The sequence below is a fragment of the Chiloscyllium plagiosum genome, unplaced genomic scaffold (genome assembly GCF_037043375.1).
Source record: "Chiloscyllium plagiosum isolate Xiang-an unplaced genomic scaffold, Cpla_swu_hap1 HiC_scaffold_38, whole genome shotgun sequence".
NCBI classification, from domain to species: domain Eukaryota; kingdom Metazoa; phylum Chordata; class Chondrichthyes; order Orectolobiformes; family Hemiscylliidae; genus Chiloscyllium; species Chiloscyllium plagiosum.
Genome location: NW_028270176.1, coordinates 31698020 through 31717117, shown reverse-complemented (window position 1 = coordinate 31717117; position 19098 = coordinate 31698020). Strand labels below are relative to the sequence as shown.

The window sequence follows — 19098 nt, the reverse complement described above, 5'->3', positions numbered from 1 at the left end:
CTATCCCGTCCCTATCTCGGTAACCCCCTCCAGCCCTTATACCCCTCCCTATCTCAGTAATCGCTCTCTATCTTGGTAAACCCCTCCACACCCGATCCCGTCCCTATCTCGGTAACTCCCTCCAGCCCCTATACCCCTCCCTATCTCAGTAACCGCTCTCTATCTTGGTAAACCCCTCCAGACCCGATCCCGTCCCTATCTCGGTAACCCCCTCCAGCCCCTATACCCCTCCCTATCTCAGTAACCGCTCTCTATCTTGGTAAACCCCTCCAGACCCTATCCCGCCCCTATCTCAGTAACCCCCTCCAGCAGCTATGCCCCTCCCTATCTCAGTAACCGCTCTCTATCTTGGTAAACCCCTCCAGACCCTATCCCGTCCCTATCTCATTACCCCCCTCCAGCCCCTATACCCCTCCCTATCTCAGTAACCGCTCTCTATCTTGGTAAACCCCTCCAGACCCTATCCCGTCCCTATCTCGGTAACTCCCTCCAGCCCCTATTCCCCTCCCTATCTCAGTAACCGCTCTCTATCTTGGTAAACCCCTCCAGACCCTACACCCCCCCCTATCTCAGTAACTCCCTCCAGCCCCTATACCCCTCCCTATCTCAGTAACCGCTCTCTATCTTGGTAAACCCCTCCAGACCCTACACCCCCTCCTATCTCGGTAACTCCCTCCAACCCCTATACCCCTCCCTATCTCAGTAACCGCTCTCTATCTTGGTAAACCCCTCCAGACCCTATCCCGTCCCTATCTCGGTAACTCCCTCCAGCCCCTATATCCCTCCCTATCTCAGTAACCGCTCTCTATCTTGGTAAACCCCTCCAGACCCTACACCCCCTCCCTATCTCAGTAACTGCCTCCAGCCCCTATACCCCTCCCTATCTCAGTAACCGCTCTCTACCTTGGTAAACCCCTCCAGACCCTATCCCCTCCCTATCTCAGTAACCCCCTCCAGCCCCTATACCCCTCCCTATCTCAGTAACCGCTCTCTACCTTGGTAAACCCCTCCAGACCCTATCCCCTCCCTATCTCAGTAACCCCCTCCAGCCCCTATACCCCTCCCTACCTCAGTAACCGCTCTCTATCTTGGTAAACCCCTCCAGACCCTATCCCGTCCCTATCTTGGTAACTCCCTCCAACCCCTATACCCCTCCCTATCTCAGTAACCGCTCTCTATCTTGGTAAACCCCTCCAGACCCTATCCCCTCCCTATCTCGGTAACCCCCTCCAGCCCCATACCCCTCCCTACCTCAGTAACCGCTCTCTATCTTGGTAAACCCCTCCAGACCCTATCCCGTCCCTATCTCGGTAACCCACTCCAGCCCTTATACCCCTCCCTATCTCAGTAACCACTCTCTATCTTGGTAAACCCCTCCAGACCCTATCCCGTCCCTATCTCGGTAACTCCCTCCAGCCCCTATACCCCCTCCCTATCACAGTAACCGCTCTCTATCTTGGTAAACCCCTCCAGACCCTATCCCGTCCCTATCTCGGTAACTCCCTCCAGCCCCTATACCCCTCCCTATCTCAGTAACCGCTCTCTATCTTGGTAAACCCCTCCAGACCCTATCCCGCCCCTATCTCAGTAACCCCCTCCAGCCCCTTTGCCCCTCCCTATCTCAGTAACCGCTCTCTATCTTGGTAAACCCCTCCAGACACTATCCCGTCCCTATCTCAGTAACCCCCTCCAGCCCCTATACCCCTCCCTATCTCAGTAACCGCTCTCTATCTTGGTAAACCCCTCCAGACCCTATCCCGTCCGTATCTCGGTAACTCCCTCCAGCCCCTATACCCCTCCCTATCTCAGTAACCGCTCTCTATCTTGGTAAACCCTTCCAGACCCTATCCCGTCCCTATCTCGGTAACTCCCTCCAGCCCCTATACCCCTCCCTATCTCAGTAACCGTTCTCTATCTTGGTAAACCCCTCCAGACCCTATCCCGTCCCTATCTCGGTAACCCCCTCCAGCCCCTATACCCCTCCCTATCTCAGTAACCGCTCTCTATCTTGGTAAACCCCTCCAGACCCGATCCCGTCCCTATCTCGGTAACTCCCTCCAGCCCCTATACCCCTCCCTATCTCAGTAACCGCTCTCTATCTTGGTAAACCCCTCCAGACCCTATCCCGTCCCTATCTCGGTAACCCCCTCCAGCCCCTATACCCCTCCCTATCTCAGTAACCGCTCTCTATCTTGGTAAACCCCTCCAGACCCTATCCCCTCCCTATCTCGGTAACCCCCTCCAGCCCCTATACCCCTCCCTATCTCAGTAACCGCTCTCTATCTTGGTAAACCCCTCCAGACCCTATCCCGTCCCTATCTCGGTAACTCCCTCCAGCCCCTATACCCCTCCCTATCTCAGTAACCGCTCTCTATCTTGGTAAACCCCTCCAGCCCCTACACCCCCTCCCTATCTCAGTAACTCCCTCCATCCCCTCTACCCCAACCTATCTCAGTAACCGCTCTCTATCTTGGTAAACCCCTCCAGACCCTATCCCGTCCCTATCTCGGTAACTAACTCCAGCCCCTATACCCCTCCCTATCTCAGTAACCGCTCTCTATCTTGGTAAACCCCTCCAGACCCTATCCCCTCCCTATCTCGGTAACCCCCTCCAGCCCTTATACCCCTCCCTATCTCAGTAACCGCTCTCTATCTTGGTAAACCCCTCCAGACCCTATCCCGTCCCTATCTCGGTAACTCCCTCCAGCCCCTATACCCCTCCCTATCTCAGTAACTGTTCTCTATCTTGGTGAACCCCTCCAGACCCTATCCCGTCCCTATCTCAGTAACCCCCTCCAGCCCCTATACCCCTCCCTATCTCAGTAACCGCTCTCTATCTTGGTAAACCCCTCCAGACCCTATCCCGCCCCTATCTCAGTAACCCCCTCCAGCCCCTATGCCCCTTCCTATCTCAGTAACCGCTCTCTATCTTGGTAAACCCCTCCAGACCCTATCCCGTCCCTATCTCAGTAACCCTCTCCAGCCCCTATACCCCTCCCTATCTCAGTAACCGCTCTCTATCTTGGTAAACCCCTCCAGACCCTATCCCGTCCCTATCTCGGTAACTCCCTCCAGCCCCTATACCCCTCCCTATCTCAGTAACCGCTCTCTATCTTGGTAAACCCCTCCAGACCCTATCCCCTCCCTATCTCAGTAACTCCCTCCAGCCCCTATACCCCTCCCTATCTCAGTAACCGCTCTCTATCTTGGTAAACCCCTCCAGCCCCTACACCCCCTCCCTATCTCGGTAACACCCTCCAGCCCCTATACTCCTCCCTATCTCAGTAACCGCTCTCTATCTTGGTACACCACCCCCAGACCCTATCCCGTCACTATCTCGGTAACCCCCTCCACCCCCTATACCTCTCCCTACCTCAGTAACCGCTCTCTATCTTGGTAAACCCCTCCAGACCCTATCCCGTCCCTATCTTGGTATCTCCCTCCAGCCCCTATACCCCTCCCTATCACAGTAACCGCTCTCTATCTTGGTAAACCCCTCCAGACCCTATCCCGTCCCTATCTCGGTAACCCCCTCCAGCCCCTATACCCCTCCCTATCTCAGTAACCGCTCTCTATCTTGGTAAGCCCCTCCAGACCCTATCCCGTCCCTATCTCGGTAACCCCCTCCAGTCCCTATACCCCTCCCTATCTCAGTAACCGCTCTCTATCTTGGTAAACCCCTCCAGACACTATCCTGTCCCTATCTCGGTAACCCCCTCCAGCCCCTATACCCCTCCCTATCTCAGTAACCGCTCTCTATCTTGGTAAACCCCTCCAGACCCTATCCCGTCCCTATCTCGGTAACTCCCTCCAGCCCCTATACCCCTCCCTACCTCAGTAACCGCTCTCTATCTTGGTAAACCCCTCCAGACCCTATCCCGTCCCTATCTCGGTAACCCCCTCCAGCCCCTATACCCCTCCCTATCTCAGTAACCGCTCTCTATCTTGGTAAACCCCTCCAGACCCTATCCCGTCCCTATCTCGGTAACTCCCTCCAGCCCCTATACCCCTCCCTATCTCAGTAACCGTTCTCTATCTTGGTAAACCCCTCCAGACCCTATCCCGTCCCTATCTCGGTAACCCCCTCCAGCCCCTATACCCCTCCCTATCTCAGTAACCGCTCTCTATCTTGGTAAACCCCTCCAGACCCTATCCCGTCCCTATCTCGGTAACCCCCTCCAGCCCCTATACCCCTCCCTATCTCAGTAACCGCTCTCTATCTTGGTAAACCCCTCCAGACCCTATCCCGTCCCTATCTCGGTAACCCCCTCCAGCCCCTATACCCCTCCCTATCTCAGTAACCACTCTCTATCTTGGTAAACCCCTCCAGACCCTATCCCCTCCCTATCTCGGTAACTCCCTCCAACATTTCCAACAGTCTCTGTATCTGTAGAACCTTCAATCCCGAAAACCGTTTGTGGAGATACCTGAGAGATTGGGTGAAAAAAATGCCCATCACTTTGTGGGAAACTGTAGAACCCCATATCTGTGTGGAAATATTATTTCCCGATGATAAAAATCAGTTGTGAACATGTCTCTACGGGCAACGAGAAAGATTCCAGAAGGAACGAGTCAATGAGAAACTGAAAGCGGTACCAGAGGTGTGTGATTTCTCTTTGCATGAATCTCCAGTAATGGACAGTGTTGCAAGAAATGTTGAATATTTTGATTGTTAAGCTCATGAAAAAATGCCTTCTGTGTGATAGAGGTGTTTGCTATTTTTTCTGTCTTTCACCCAATAACCTGCTGCTGTCAACAAAGTCTATGATGCTTTGTGTGGCTGTGTCATATTGACAAACCACGAGATTAATGAACCCCAAAATTAATGATTCCAGAACCAGGGGTCACAGTCTAAAGGTATGGGGTAAACCATTTAGGGCTGAGACCAGGAGAAATGCCTTCAACCACAGCGTGGTGAGCCTTTGGAATTGTTTTCCTTTGCAAACTGTTGAGGGCAAAACAATCAATGTTTTCAAGATGGAGTCAGATACAGTTCTGAAAGCTAAAGGGATCTAAGGGTATGAGGAGAAAGCAGGAACAGGGGAGTGAGTTGGATAATCAGCCATGATCATATCAAATGGGATTGACAATGAATTGATGGGATAAATGGAATACCCACGTCCCTATGTTTTATGTTTCAAGATGATCTATCAATTCAGTTTTCATTCTGGGATTGGCCTTGTTTCATAGTACAATCAGCTTGGACATTATCACGTTGTTGATTCATTCTTGTTTTAACTGATAACCACTGACTGTTGTGTCTGGGTGAGGAATCTCATTGCTGTGTGCAATGTTTCATTCCTTGTCACATATGAACTCCCACATTTGGCCATTCTGGGATGTGAGGTGGTTCCTCACTTGCTCAAGTACAAAAGGTGGAAAAATAAAAGGAGGCGTCCATTCAGCCCTCTGAGCCCATTCTGTCACACCATAGCTGTTCTGTCCCTCTCCTTGTTTGACCATCATGGATCCACATGCCTTGGCAAAATCACCCAACCAAAATATCACCATCTGAGCGTCAACATGGGCGAGAACTGAACTGAATTCTGGGAGAAAAGCAAGGCTGGTTCTCCAAAGGGAGATTTCAGGGAAAGGTCAAATTTATTTCTGATGGAGGCACTCATTGTGTCTGTTGTATTGGGGACCTGTTCTGGAGTGGGAGAATTCTGCTTTCACACTTCCTGAATAAAATGAAACATTTGTGTCTCAAATGGTGACTTTGTCCAGCAGAATCAAAACAAGGTCATTTCTCTTGGTTTTGTGTCTACAACTAAGTCTCTCAATGCATGTCAAAGGGAACAGTGCAGCAAATTCACACAACTCTGGGCTTTAGTCACTACACCCACAGTGACACATCCAGTGACTGACATAGAGGCAAATTTCAAATAAGTTGCCCATTTCCTAAACCAAGCATCGCCAATGTAGCAAGTATCAGTTTAAAAAACAAATACACTTATTTGTTCATGTACGTGCTTGTAGGTGGGAAAGGGGAGAGATTAGAATTTGTTCCATCTCTATTTTCAAACGGCCAGTGTAGAGGGAATGTACAATGTCACAGGAATTTGCTTAATGAGTCTGCTCAGTAACACTGGAAGTAACATGGACTGTGTCACAAGGGGTTTATCATACTGTGGATATAAGGAGCTATTGACAATTCAGTTTCTGAACTTTTCCTGCAGATTCTAAGTTACAGAATAGAGTCACCCATCATTCAAAGTCCAATAATTTTAGCAATTCGTTTTTTTGTCTTAAACTGCCGTCAGGTGTGGAGATCATCTTAAATTGTGAAACGGTTTTAGTCTGTCTAAATCTAATTGTAAGGCATTGGGAATTTGACTTTGAAATCTATAGCCGAGTGGTATTACATTGAAGATATTAATCAAGCAACTACAAAGGCAGAACATTATATCTCTGCAGTATTTCATACACTGTACTCAGGGAGATAATTGTATTAAGGATAAGAATCTTCAGTGTGGTGAATGAATTAAAGAACTTGTACATTGGCCTCAGAACTGAGAGAGATGTTGAGACATCCTTTAGGTGTTTAAAGCTGGGACAATGCAAGTGAAGGGTGAATAACATTTCACTGCAAGATCATTTTCGCTGCAGGATCATTCTTTTGTGAGAGGGAAAGGATTCTTGAAAGGACCAGACGTGAAATAAGATTTTATCCCACGCAGCAATCCAGAATAAATTGCATTTCTTCCTGAGTAGATGCTGGGTTTGATATAAAGGGGAACAATTTCTAACGGACTTTTGAATAAGTACAGGAAAAGGTCAAAATCAAAGAACTGTAAGGAAAGATCAGAATAGTGAGACAATGAGACCAGTTAAATATTTCTTTCCTGAATCAGCGTTATGATTGGATTGGGATTCTTCTGTGCTCTATCACTCTGTCGATCTCTGATGGGCATGTCATTATATAAAACTCATTCATGGAAGGAGCCTTGCATAAGTTACAGCTTTGGATGAGAGAATAAGAGAGAACCACTCACCCTTGAAAGGAGAGGTTACTTTTTAGATCATGGAACAGTAAAGCACGTGAACAGGCCCTTCGGCCAATCATGTCTGTGCCAAAAATATTAGTGCACATTCTGAATATATTTTGCAAGCATGTTGCAATGATGAGGGATATATTTATGGGTGAGAAATATGATTACAGTTCAAGTAATTGTAAATGTATAGCGCATGGGAAATCCTTATTCAGCAACACCTATAAAGGACTGTAATCATAATTCTCACCCATAAATATACCCCTTATCATTGAAACATGCTCGCAAAATATATTCAGAATGTGCAATAATATTTTATTCATTAGTGTTATGTTAGTGTCACTGACTGGGACAGCATTTATTGTGCAGAGTCCAGTTATAAGTCAGCTATGGGTCTGGAGTCATGTGCAGGCCTGACGGGGTAAGGATGGCAGTTTCCTTTCCAAAATAAACCGGGTGGTGATTTTCCTTTAGGCAATCATTACAGAGTCATTATTAAACCCTTAAACGCTGACTGCTTTTGACTGAAGAATCCACAGTTGGATTTGAACCGACATCCTCAGAAGATTAGTACAGTGTCTGGCTTAATAGCTTTGCACGATATCAGAAGGCCATCAGCTCGCCTACAATTAAGGGTTTGATGGTGTGGTCTCGGTAGTGTTGGCATCTTCGCCTTTCTGCTCTGATTTTCCCCATTTTTGACTTGGAACCGTGAGTTGAAATTGAGAATTGTAATGTCACCTTTGAGCAACAGTGTATTCCCTTTTAAATAAAGAGAATATTAGACTGCAGCTTGCTTTAGGAACTGGCCTGGAGAGATAATGCCCATTAATCACTGCTTTAAGGACATTGTAGATGATTCAGCACCGAGATAGTGTTACGCTTGCGGAAGATGGCTGAATGTTGATCAAGGGAGGACCAGTGATGGCCAATTACCCACAGACCATGTTGAAAAGGAAAAGGAAAGTAAACATTGAATTGTGTGAGACTACAATGGCTGTAAGATGTGTATATTCTCCTGTATCCTTTTGTGAGAGAGATTGAGACAGAGGTGACAAATGGTCTGTTCCAAGCTAATAAAATGAACAGCTTGTGAGGCCTTGGCTTTTTTAAAAATTTGGAACAATAGAAGCAGCATGAAAGGACGGGCTCAAGCTCCAACAGAAACAGGATTTTACTTTAACTTTCAGTCATTACTGGGTCGAGAAGTTGGATTTGGAAGCTGTTATTTCTCGTTTTCTTACACCTGAAGGTTTGCCTACTCTTCCTGCTGCTAGAATTGCATGTGAGACAATCTATTTTACTGAATTTTCCTTTGCCATGGGTGTGTTTTTGATGTGTCACTATATTGGCACAGTTACTGTTTAAAATAAGCTGTTATTATGTTAAGGTTTCCAGTGGAGTTAACTTTTACCAATTCTCCTTTGTTTTGCTGTTTTTATTTTAACCGTAGCATAAGAATAGAGTGTATTTTGCTTCAAGCCTGGTCATTTGAACAATTAAATTGCAGCTGGAACACAAAACCTTATTCTTACTTCAAAAATTGGAAAAGTTAGAGCAGATGTAGGTTTGCTCACGGAGCCGGAAGGTTCGTTTTCAGACATTTCATCATCATACTAGGTAACATCATCAGTGAGATGAAGCACTGGTGGCATGGTCCGCTTTCTATTTATGTGTTGAGGTTTCCTTGGGTAAGTGACATAATCTCCCGTGGTGACGTCATTTCCCGTGGTGATGTCATTTCCTGATTTTTTTCTCAGGGGTGGTAAATGGGATCCAAGTCAATGTGTTTGTTGGTAGAGTCTACTCTATAACTCTATAGAGCTCAGCAAGCAAACCTACATCCAGAACCTCAACCTGAGCTACAAATTTTGTCAAAACTCACTAAAAGCTACAGTCTATGCTACCTTCTTTTGAGAGAGGCTGGTGTAGTTCGTAACAATTGACTCTGATAGGGTTGCAAGAATGAGACAGAGCTTACTTTTCGTTTGAAAGCTTTTGGATGGTGCTGCTTTTGTTTTGCTCTAGAATTATTTATAGAATTGTTATAGTTATAGAATTGTTGAAAATTTTGAGAAAATAATGTAAGAAATGAGTAACAATCTCCAGAAGCTTGAAAAAGCTTCTTGTAAGGGCCAGTGACTTTAGAATTCTCACACAATACACAGTCCAAGTGCTTGAGATGAAACCCATCATCCAAAGATGTTCAGGTATTCATTGTTAAACTGGTTATCAGACTGGGAAATTACAGATCGCTTCTTTATAAATTAATTCCTTCATGGTCAGCACTGCTGCCTCATAGCACCAGGGACCCAGGTTCAATTCCCAACTCGGGCAACTGTCTGTGTGGAGATTGCAGATTCTCCCCGTGTCTGCGTGAGTTTCCTTTGGGTGCTCCTGTTTCCTCCCACAGTCCAAAGATGTGCAGGTCAGGTGAATTGGCCATGCTAAATTGCCTAACATTAGTCAGGGGTAAATGTAGTGGAATAGATCTGGGTGGGTTGCTCTTTGGAGGGTCAGTGTGGACTTGTTGGGCCAAAGGGCCTGTTTTCATACTGTAGGAAATCTAATCGAAAAAAAATTGTCAGTCCTTCAATATGTGAGTGGACGTATATGATAAAGAATGATTGGATTTAAGTTGTAGATATTGTTTATCGTGCCTTGCTGATTATCTGTGTTCCACTATGAATAATACATTGTTTTTTGTTATAAACTTAAAGCTTGAGATGTAATGTTATAACCTCTGGTGAAGAACAGTTGAGCAAATATGTTGGACATTGAATGTTTTCATTTTGTTGTGTTGTGAATCCAGTGAGAGGGAGGCAGTTTTGCTTTGGCTGGTTCTTCCTCTGCGAGAACAATAGAATCGATCAGACATTTTAAGATGAATTGGACTATTATGTTGAAAGGGAGATTGTACAGGTACACTAACATGGACAGAGAATGGCACAACACCCTTGGAAAGGAACACATTAGTGGACTTCATGGAGTTTGAAGACAATCAACAGTTGTTACATGCTAACCAATTTATTCCAGATTTTAACAATTTTAAATTTCGCCCTTTGTGATGGCAGGATTTGAATGAATACCACTAGATGTGTTAACCATGTGCTTTAGCTTGCTAAATCAGTGACAGCAACACTGTGGCACCATCTTTGTCAGTTGTGTGGATAATGACCGTGTCAATCATAGCTCATGATGCATTATATCCACAAACTTCTCAATTCATCTTCCAGTCATTTGGGTGACAATTATGATTCTCTGCTGGGGCAAGTGTGGCATCACCAACGGTGTTTCCCTCTATTAAATCTCCATGGCAACAGGATATTTACTGGTCATTTTGTTTGGTGTCATAATCAATGCACTTGATCACAGATATTTCCCACTCTCATTCCTGTTCGACACAGCACTGTAAATGCTGTGTTGGGCTGTGCTGCTATTGACTGTTCTGTCTGGTTGACCATCGCTTTCACCTTTGACCACTTTGTGGCCATTTGTTGTCGCAATCTGAAAGCCAGACATTACTCTGAGAAAACAGCAGCAGCCGTGGTAAGCACTGTTTGTCTGGTGAGCATTCTGAGGAACATCCCATTTTACTTTAAGTATCAACCATATGGTCCATGGGGTGGTGTACTCTCGGGCTGTGCCACCAGACCAGAGTTCTACATCTTGCCAGGATGGGTGTCATTTTTCTGGCTCCTCCAGCTGCTGAACCCATTGATCCCCTACCTCCTGATCCTGCTGTTCAATGCTCTGACCGTCAGGCACATCATCTTGGCAAACCGAGCACGCAGGGGTCTCCGAGCTCCCAGTAACAGGGACCAGAGAGGAGATGCAGAGATGGTCAACAGGTGGAAATCCATCATCCTGCTGTTTGTTGTCTCGGGCAGTTTTATATTGTTGTGGATGCCCAAGGTCAGTGTTTTCTTACTGATGAAGATTACCAACAACCATCTTTACCCCAGTTATGACCATCCTGTTATGATCGCTGACATATCTGGGACTATGCTCTTCTACCTGAGCTCCTGTACAAACACTGCCCTTTATGCCCTGACCCAGAGTAAATTCAGAGAGGAGCTGAAGAGGGCTCTGAAATCCCAAAGGCAGGGATGGATGGATGGATGGATGGATGGATGGATGGACGGACGGACGGACGGACGGACGGACGGACGGACGGTCGGACGGACGGACGGACGGACGGACGGACGGACGGACGGACGGACGGACGGACGGATGGATGGACGGATGGACGGACGGATGGACGGACGGATGGGTGGACGGATGGGTGGACGGATTGGTGGACGGATGGATGGATGGATGGATGGATGGATGGATGCTGTGCGCACCCCCTTCGCAGTGTAAGGTGAATGCCTCACTCTGTCTAAGCACCCTATGATCTGTTTGTCCTTGCTTATTACGATTTCCCTCCATCGTTCGAAAACACAGCTTTTCACTGTATGCAAGGACACGTGCCTATAATTAATCATATGAAATTAAATCAAAGATTGACAGATGGAATTGATCTCTATTTTAGTTCAGGGGAGTAGTAGACAGCCCCTGAAATCTGCCCAGGCAGTCAGAGAGATTATGGCAGAATATGATCCATGCCCTAAATGACCCAGACAATCTAACTCCCTCCATAACCAGAGAATCATTGCTAATCTCATTGTGTGAATGTTCAACTGAATTACATCTCAAGTCGTTTCTTGTGCCTAAAGAAATCCCAAGCATGCAAAGAAAACATTGTCTCCTTTTATTCACCATTTATGGTTTATTGGACATGATGACAAATAGGAACACCAGAAGAGGAGAAAAGGTCGTGGGGTATAGCATTTAGTTTACGAAGTGTGTAATGTTAAAAGGCATGCAAATATTTGGTAAAGGTTTCTGGAGCAAATACAGCTTCATAAGAGGCTTGATAGGGTCAATGCGGAGAGGGTGTTTCCCCTCATGGGAGAGTCGAGGAGCAGAGGACACAGTCTCAGAATAAAGGGGCACCAATTTCAGACTGAGATGGGGAGGAATTTCTTCTCTCAGAGAGTTGTGAGTTTTAGAACTCCATGCTAAAGAGAGCTGTGAGGGCAGAGCACTTGTCTACATTTAAGGCTGAGATTGATTGATTCTTGATCAATCGGGGAATCACTGGTTCTGGGGACAACAGGGATGTGAGGGATGCCAGATCAGCCATGATCCTGTTGACAGGAAGACCAGCATCGAGGGGTTGAATGGCATCCTCCTGTTCCTATTGTTTCAGCTCTTTTGAGAACGTTTTGGTATCACACTATCATGAATCACATGAAGATTCTGCCAACAACATTGGAAAATAAAGATACAACACATGTAAAATGCAATTTATTCAGATTCATCAATTGTGTACATGCCTCTGAACATTCCTTAAAACATGCACAGTCAAGTTTCAATGTGTCTCAAATGGAAGCAGAGGTGATTGTGACTTTGTAACAAAAGGCCATTTCTCCATGACTGAGACACATTTTGCCCATATTTCTATTCCATTATCATCTGGTTTGCACTGTGGATGTGACATTGTAGAGCTTTCCAAACGGTTGATCTCACAAGGGTCATTGCAGAGCAGGGGTCGGGGCAAAACGGGCAGGGTTAATGTTAGGGTTAGGGTTAGTGGTTGGGTTTGGGTTTCGGTTCTGGTTAGGGTTAGGGTTAGGTTTAGGGTTAGGGGTAAGTTTAGGGTGAGGGTTAAGGTTAGGGCTAGTGGTTGGGTTTGGGTTTAGGTTTGGGTTAGGGTTAGGATTAGGGTTAGCTTTCGGGTTAGGGGTCGGGTTAGGGTTCGTGGTTGGGTTTGGGTTAGGGTTAAGGTTAGGGTTGGGTTTGGTTTTGGGTTGGGGTTAGGGTTAGGTTTAGGTTTAGGTTTAGGTTTAGGGTTAGTTGACCAGCACTAGTCCTCCCTTAAATAATCATTTCAACATCCAAGGAGCTGCCAGTCCCCGAACATAACAACATCTTAAGGCAGCAAGGTGGCTCAGTGGTTAGCTGTGCTGCCTCACAGCACCTGGTTTCGATTCACGCCTAGAAATCACGCCTGTCTGTGTGGCGTTTGTACATTCTCCCTGTGTCTGCTTGGGTTTGCTCCGGTTTCCTCCCACAATCCAAAGATGTGCAGGTTAGATGAATTGGCCTTGCTAAATTGCCCACAGTGTTAGGTGCGTTAGTCAGGGGTAAATATAGGGTAGGGGTCTTGGTGGGTTTCTCTTCAGAGGTGCGGTGTGGACTTGTTGGGCTGAAGGGCCTGTTTCCACACTGTAGAGAATCTAATTTGATCTTGCTGCCGATTTGTCTACAGTGTCCTGCGAGCAGTATTAATCTGTTTTATCTTTCTCGGCCATTTTCTAACATTAAGGAGCAGTATTTTGTACTAATTTTTTTAAAAAAGGAAACTCATTGCTGCACAAGTTCAAATTTTCAATTCTCAGCTTCAACTCAAATTTCTGAAACAAAAATACGAAAAGTCAATGCACAATTGGGGTGGCATGGTGGCTCAGTGGTTATCATTGCCTCACAGCACCAGGGATCTGAGTTTGATTTCCACCTCGGGTGACTGTCTGTGTGGAGTTTGCACGTTCTCCCTGTGTCTGCGTGGGTTTCCTCTGATTTCCTCCCGCAATCCAAAGATGTGCAGGTTGTGGTGGATTGGCCATGCTAATTTGCCCATCATGTTCGGTGCATTAGTCAGGAGTCAACATAGGTCTGGGTGGGTTACTTTTCAGAGGGTTGGTGTGGACTTGTTGGACCAAAAGGCCTGTTTCTTTACTGTAGGGAATCTAATTTAATCTAATAGTGAGGTACAACCTGACTGACAGTACATTATCAAGGACCTCATTGCAGCCGAGTGATAGTGTCCTGGTAATAAAATGAAAAATTCCAATTTGTTATTCAAAATGTATCTGTAGCAGAATATAAAAATTCAACAAGGCAACATAATTAATATCTCACATTTAAGCCCAATCATCATAGATCATATTCCCCCATCACACACCATTCACAGACATCAATTGTACAAATCTATTGCTCCTAATTCATGCAGAGTGGGTCAGACTTATCAGAAATGCCAACAGCACCACACATAGAGGGATGTAAGGCTATGTGGTGCCATGTCTTTGATATTTGAATCAGGTTTTGTATTAGCTATTTCAGAGTTTAGCAGCGGACTGATGGGTTTGTGTGTGTGTAAGGGAGGGTTGAATATTTTTATATTCACCAGCGCTCAGAAACTCTAATAGGGAACATTCATGAGCAACAGAGTTTGGAAATGCTTCCAGAATTGGACAATGTTGCATTCAGTAATGAGAGAAATATTCCCACCCTAAACTCAATACATGAGAGCTACATTCAAGGAAGATTAAATGCTTTGAGACCAGGAAATGTCCACGGAGGGATATGTATCACTGGGAATCTGCAGATCCACCTGTGTTTGTTACTGAAATGCAGGGAGTGATTCACGGATGAGAGTGAAGGGGTATTTCAGAGCCCTCTTCAGCTCCTCTCTGAATTTACTCTGGGTCAGGGCATAAAGGGCAGTGTTTGCACAGGAGCTCAGGTAGAAGAGCATTGTCCCAGATATGTCAGCGATCGTAACAGGATGGTCATAACTGGGGTAAAAATGGTTGTTGGTAATCTTCATCAGTAAGAAAACACTGACCTTGGGCATCCACAACAATATAAAACTGCCCGAGACAACAAACAGCAGGATGATGGATTTCCTCCTGTTGACCATCTCTGCATCTCCTCTCTGGTCCCTGTTACTGGGAGCTCGGAGACCCCTGCGTGCCCGATTTGCCAAGACAATGTGCCTGACAGTCAGAGCATTGAACAGCAGGATGAGGAGGTAGGGGATCAATGGGTTCAGCAACTGGTGGAACCAGAAAAATGCCACCCATCCTGGCAAGGTGAAGAACTCTGGTCTGGTATTGCATCCCCAGGGCACACCATCCAATGTGTCATGTGGTTGGTACTTAAAGTAAAACGGGATGTTCCTGAAAATGTTCACCAGGCAAACAGTGCTTACCACGGCTGCTGCTGTTCTGGCAGAGCAATATCTGGCTTTCAGATTGTGGCAACAAATGACCACAAAGCGGTCAAAGGTGAAAGTGATGGTCAACCAGACAGAGCAGTCGATAGCAGCATAGGCCAACACAGCATTAACACTGCACACGGCTGGCTGGAACAGGAATGAGAGTGAGAAATATGTGGAAGCAAGTGCGTTGAGTATAATACCAAACAAAATGACCAGTAGATCGGCTGTTGCCATGGAGATTAAGTAGAGGGAAGCACCTTTGGTGATGCCGCACTTTCCCCGGAGGAGAATCATGATTGTCACCAAATCAGCTGCAAGATAAATTAAGAAGATTGTAGATATTGTGGATCATGATCAATGATTGACAGAGTGAACATTCATGTCCGTGACAATTTTGGTGGCATAGTAGTAACCTCACCAGAGTAGCAACACAACATACATGGCTAATGATGTTTTTTTAAATGTTTGATTCAAATCCCATCATTAAAAACAGTGAATTCTGAAATTGCTACTGTTTGGAAGGAAGATTCTAATGGCTGGCATGTAACAACTGCTGACTGTCTTAAAAACCCTTGAGGTTCACCAACATGTGGCTTTCCAAGGGCATTGTGCCATTCTCTGCCCTCTCTCAGGGGCCCTGTCCTTTATTCCTTTCAATATAACAGTGTTATTCAGTGTAAAATACACCATTAACCCCATTGTTGTGACAAACGGACACCCTGCCAGATCAATGCTGCCCCTCTATCATTGGATTTGTAACCCAGTAAAATTAAATCTTTGAATGTTCTTCAATTTTGCTCAGGTGTTCTTAACCAGACCTTACTAGCCATATAGGTAGGACATCAAGCTTATACTTCAAGAAGAAAAAAATATTTTGCATAATGTAACTTTCACAGATCTCTCAGGCATTATAATTAATGTCTATAAAATAATCCCAACCTTTGGTAGACTGTACTGTCACTAACATCATTGCAGGTTCAATAATGTCCTTATGATAATACAGTAAAAAAATGCACAATTATTATTCATATTGTCACTCTAATAGAACACATTTATTCAACAAGGCAATATAATCCCTAGCTACAATTTAAGCTCCACCATCCCTGATCATACACACCCATTGATGCACGCAAACAGAGATGGGATAAATGTTCTCGAGACTCAGGTTCAAATCCAGCCCTGGATTTTCAATTTAAAAAGAGTCAGCATTTAAGAATTTAATGATAACTATGAAATAATTGTCAACAGTAAAAATAAATCTTGGTTATGCATGTATTGTTTTGAAAGAAAACAAACGTCCTTACCTTCTCTGGCCCACATGTGACTCCAGACCTGCAGCTATGGAACTGGCTATGAACTGGTAACTGCACAATAAATACTGGCCCAGTCAGTGCTGCTAACATCGAATTCATAAATTGGAAACTAGCTCATCATTTAGGCCAGTCAATAGCAGGAGTTACTGGATAAGATCTGCTTCCATTTTTCAGTTATCTATCACTTAAACTGCACCAATATTTCTCATCCATAATCACATCTCTCATCTACACAATATGTTTCCGTAGTATTCAGAATATTCAACTATTGTTTGGCACAGACATGATGGGCTGAAGGGCCTGTTTCTGTGCTATACTGCTCCATGTTTGAAAACTTACCCCTGAGTGAGTGATTCTCTCTTATTCTCTCATCCAAAGCTGTATCTTACACAAGGCTCCTTCAATGATTGTGTTTTATATGATGGCATACCCATCAGAGATTGACAGAATTATAGAGCACAGAAGGATCCCAATCCACTCATACTGCTGACTCAGGAAAGAAATATTCAATCGGACTCACAGTCTCACTATGCCAATCCTTCCTGACAATTTTTGTTTTTGATTTTGACCTTTTCCTGTACCTATTCAAAACTTCCTTAGGAATTGTTCCCCTTAAGAGCACCTCAGCAGCATTGATGCAGAAAGGGAATTCAAATTATCCCGGCTTGCTGTGTGGAATCTAATTCCACCTCTGGCTCTTTTAAGAACCCGTTCCTCTGGCAAAAGAGTGATCCTGTCATGGAAACACCTCTCGCCTTTTATTGAGCACCATCATAACTTAAATCATCTCCAATACATTCCCACCATCTCTCACAGCTCTCACGTCAATGCACAACTTCTTTCACCTACTCACCCCACTGAAGATTCTCACCCTTCACACAATTATCTCTCTGAGTATAATGTATGAAACATTGCAGAGATATAATGTCCTTGCTCCCCACTTTTGGGATTCATACCACTAGGCTTTTGATTTTGCCTGAAACGTCGATTTTCCCGCTCCTCAGATGCTGCCTGACCTGCTGTGCTTTTCCAGTACCACTCTAATCTTGAATCTCTTGATTTCAAAGTCAACTTTCTAATGACTAACCATTAAAAATAGACAGAGTACCATAAATTAAGAAGGTAAGATGATCTCCTCACCTGGAAGACAGACGATTGCAAGGCCTTTTAAGAAAACAAACAGAATCTCTAAAATTATTGGTTGTTGCATGATGTGTGCCTCTATTCGTTGAGTCTACAGGTCAAGTTCAGAAACTGAATTGTAAATGGTTCTTTATGTACACAGTATGATAAACCCCCTGTGACATAGTCCATGTTATTCCAGTGTACTGAGCAGGCTCATTAAGCAAATTCCTGTGACATTGCACATTCCCTCTACGCTGGCCGTTTGAAAATAGAAATGGAACAAATTATAATCTCTCCCCTTTCATGAACAAATAAGTGCATTTGTTTTTCACTGCTGCTTTGGAAATGCTTGGTTTAGGAAATGGGTTATTCGAATTTCGCTTCTTATGTCAGTCACTGGACGGGTTACTGTGGGTGTAGTGACTGAAGCCCAGAGTTGTGTGAATTTGGTAGAATTTCCCCTTGACATTGTGGGCAGCGATTAAATTCTAGGCACTAAACCCAGAGAAATATTGTATCAGATCCCACTGTAGAAAGTTACCATTTCAGATACAACAATCTCATTTACTCAAGAAATGTGAGAGTAAGATCCGCTCACTCCAGAACAGGTCTCCAGTGCAACTGACACAATTAATGGCTCCATCTAAAATAAAGTTGACTTTTCCTCGAAATCTCCCTTTAGAAAACCAGCCTTCCTTTTCTCCCAGAGTTCCGTTCAGTTCTCGCCCATGTTGAAGCTCAGATGGTGATGTTTTGGTTGAGTGAGTGTGGCAAGGCATGTAAAGCCATGATTTGTCGAACAAGGCGAGGGACGGAATGGCTATGGTGTGACAGAATGGGCTCAGAGGGCTGAATGGACTTCTCCTTTGATGTCTTTCACCTTTTATACCTGAGCAAGTGAGGAACCGCCTCACATCACAGATTGGCCAACTGTGGTAAAATGTAAGTGGCAAGGAATGAAACATTGCACACAGCAATGAGATTCCTCACCCTACACACAACAGTCAGTGGGTATCAGTTAAAACAAGAATGAATCAACAACGTGATAATGTCCAAGCTGATTGTACTATGGAACAAGGCCAATCCCAGAATGAAAACTGAATTGATAGATCATCTTGAAACATAAAACATAGGGGCATGGGTAGTCCATTCATCCCTTCAATTCATTGTCAATCCCATTTGATATGATCATGGCTGATCATCCAACTTGCTCCCCTGTTCCTGCTTTCTCCTCATACCCTTAGATCCATTTAGCGCTAAGAACTATACCTGACTCCATCTTGAAAACATTCAATCTTTTGCCCTCCACAGTTTGCTTTAATAAAGAATTCCAGAAGCTTACCACACTGTGGTCGAAGACACTTCTCCTGGTCTCAGCCCTAAATAGTTTACCCCGTGCCTTTAGACTGTGACCTCAGTTTTGGAATAATTAATTTTTGGCGTTCATTAATCTCGCGGTTTATCACTGCGACGCAGCAACACACGGCATCATAGGCTTTATCGACAATAGAAGTTTATTGGAAAACAGAGAAAAAAAACACATATTTAGCACAGAAGGCAGGTTTTCATGAGCTTAAAATTAGATATATTCAACAATATTTGCAAAACTGTCCATGACTGG

At 44.9% G+C, this 19098-nt stretch overlaps 1 protein-coding gene across 1 annotated transcript; it reads right to left on the bottom strand.

Moving 5' to 3' along the window:
• Window positions 1-14439: 14439 nt before the first annotated feature.
• LOC148139395 (putative G protein-coupled receptor 139) lies at window positions 14440-15333 on the bottom strand. The gene has a single exon (XM_087980924.1). The coding sequence runs from the start codon at window positions 15331-15333 to the stop codon at window positions 14440-14442; it is 894 nt and encodes a 297-aa protein (XP_087837050.1).
• Window positions 15334-19098: the final 3765 nt, after the last annotated feature.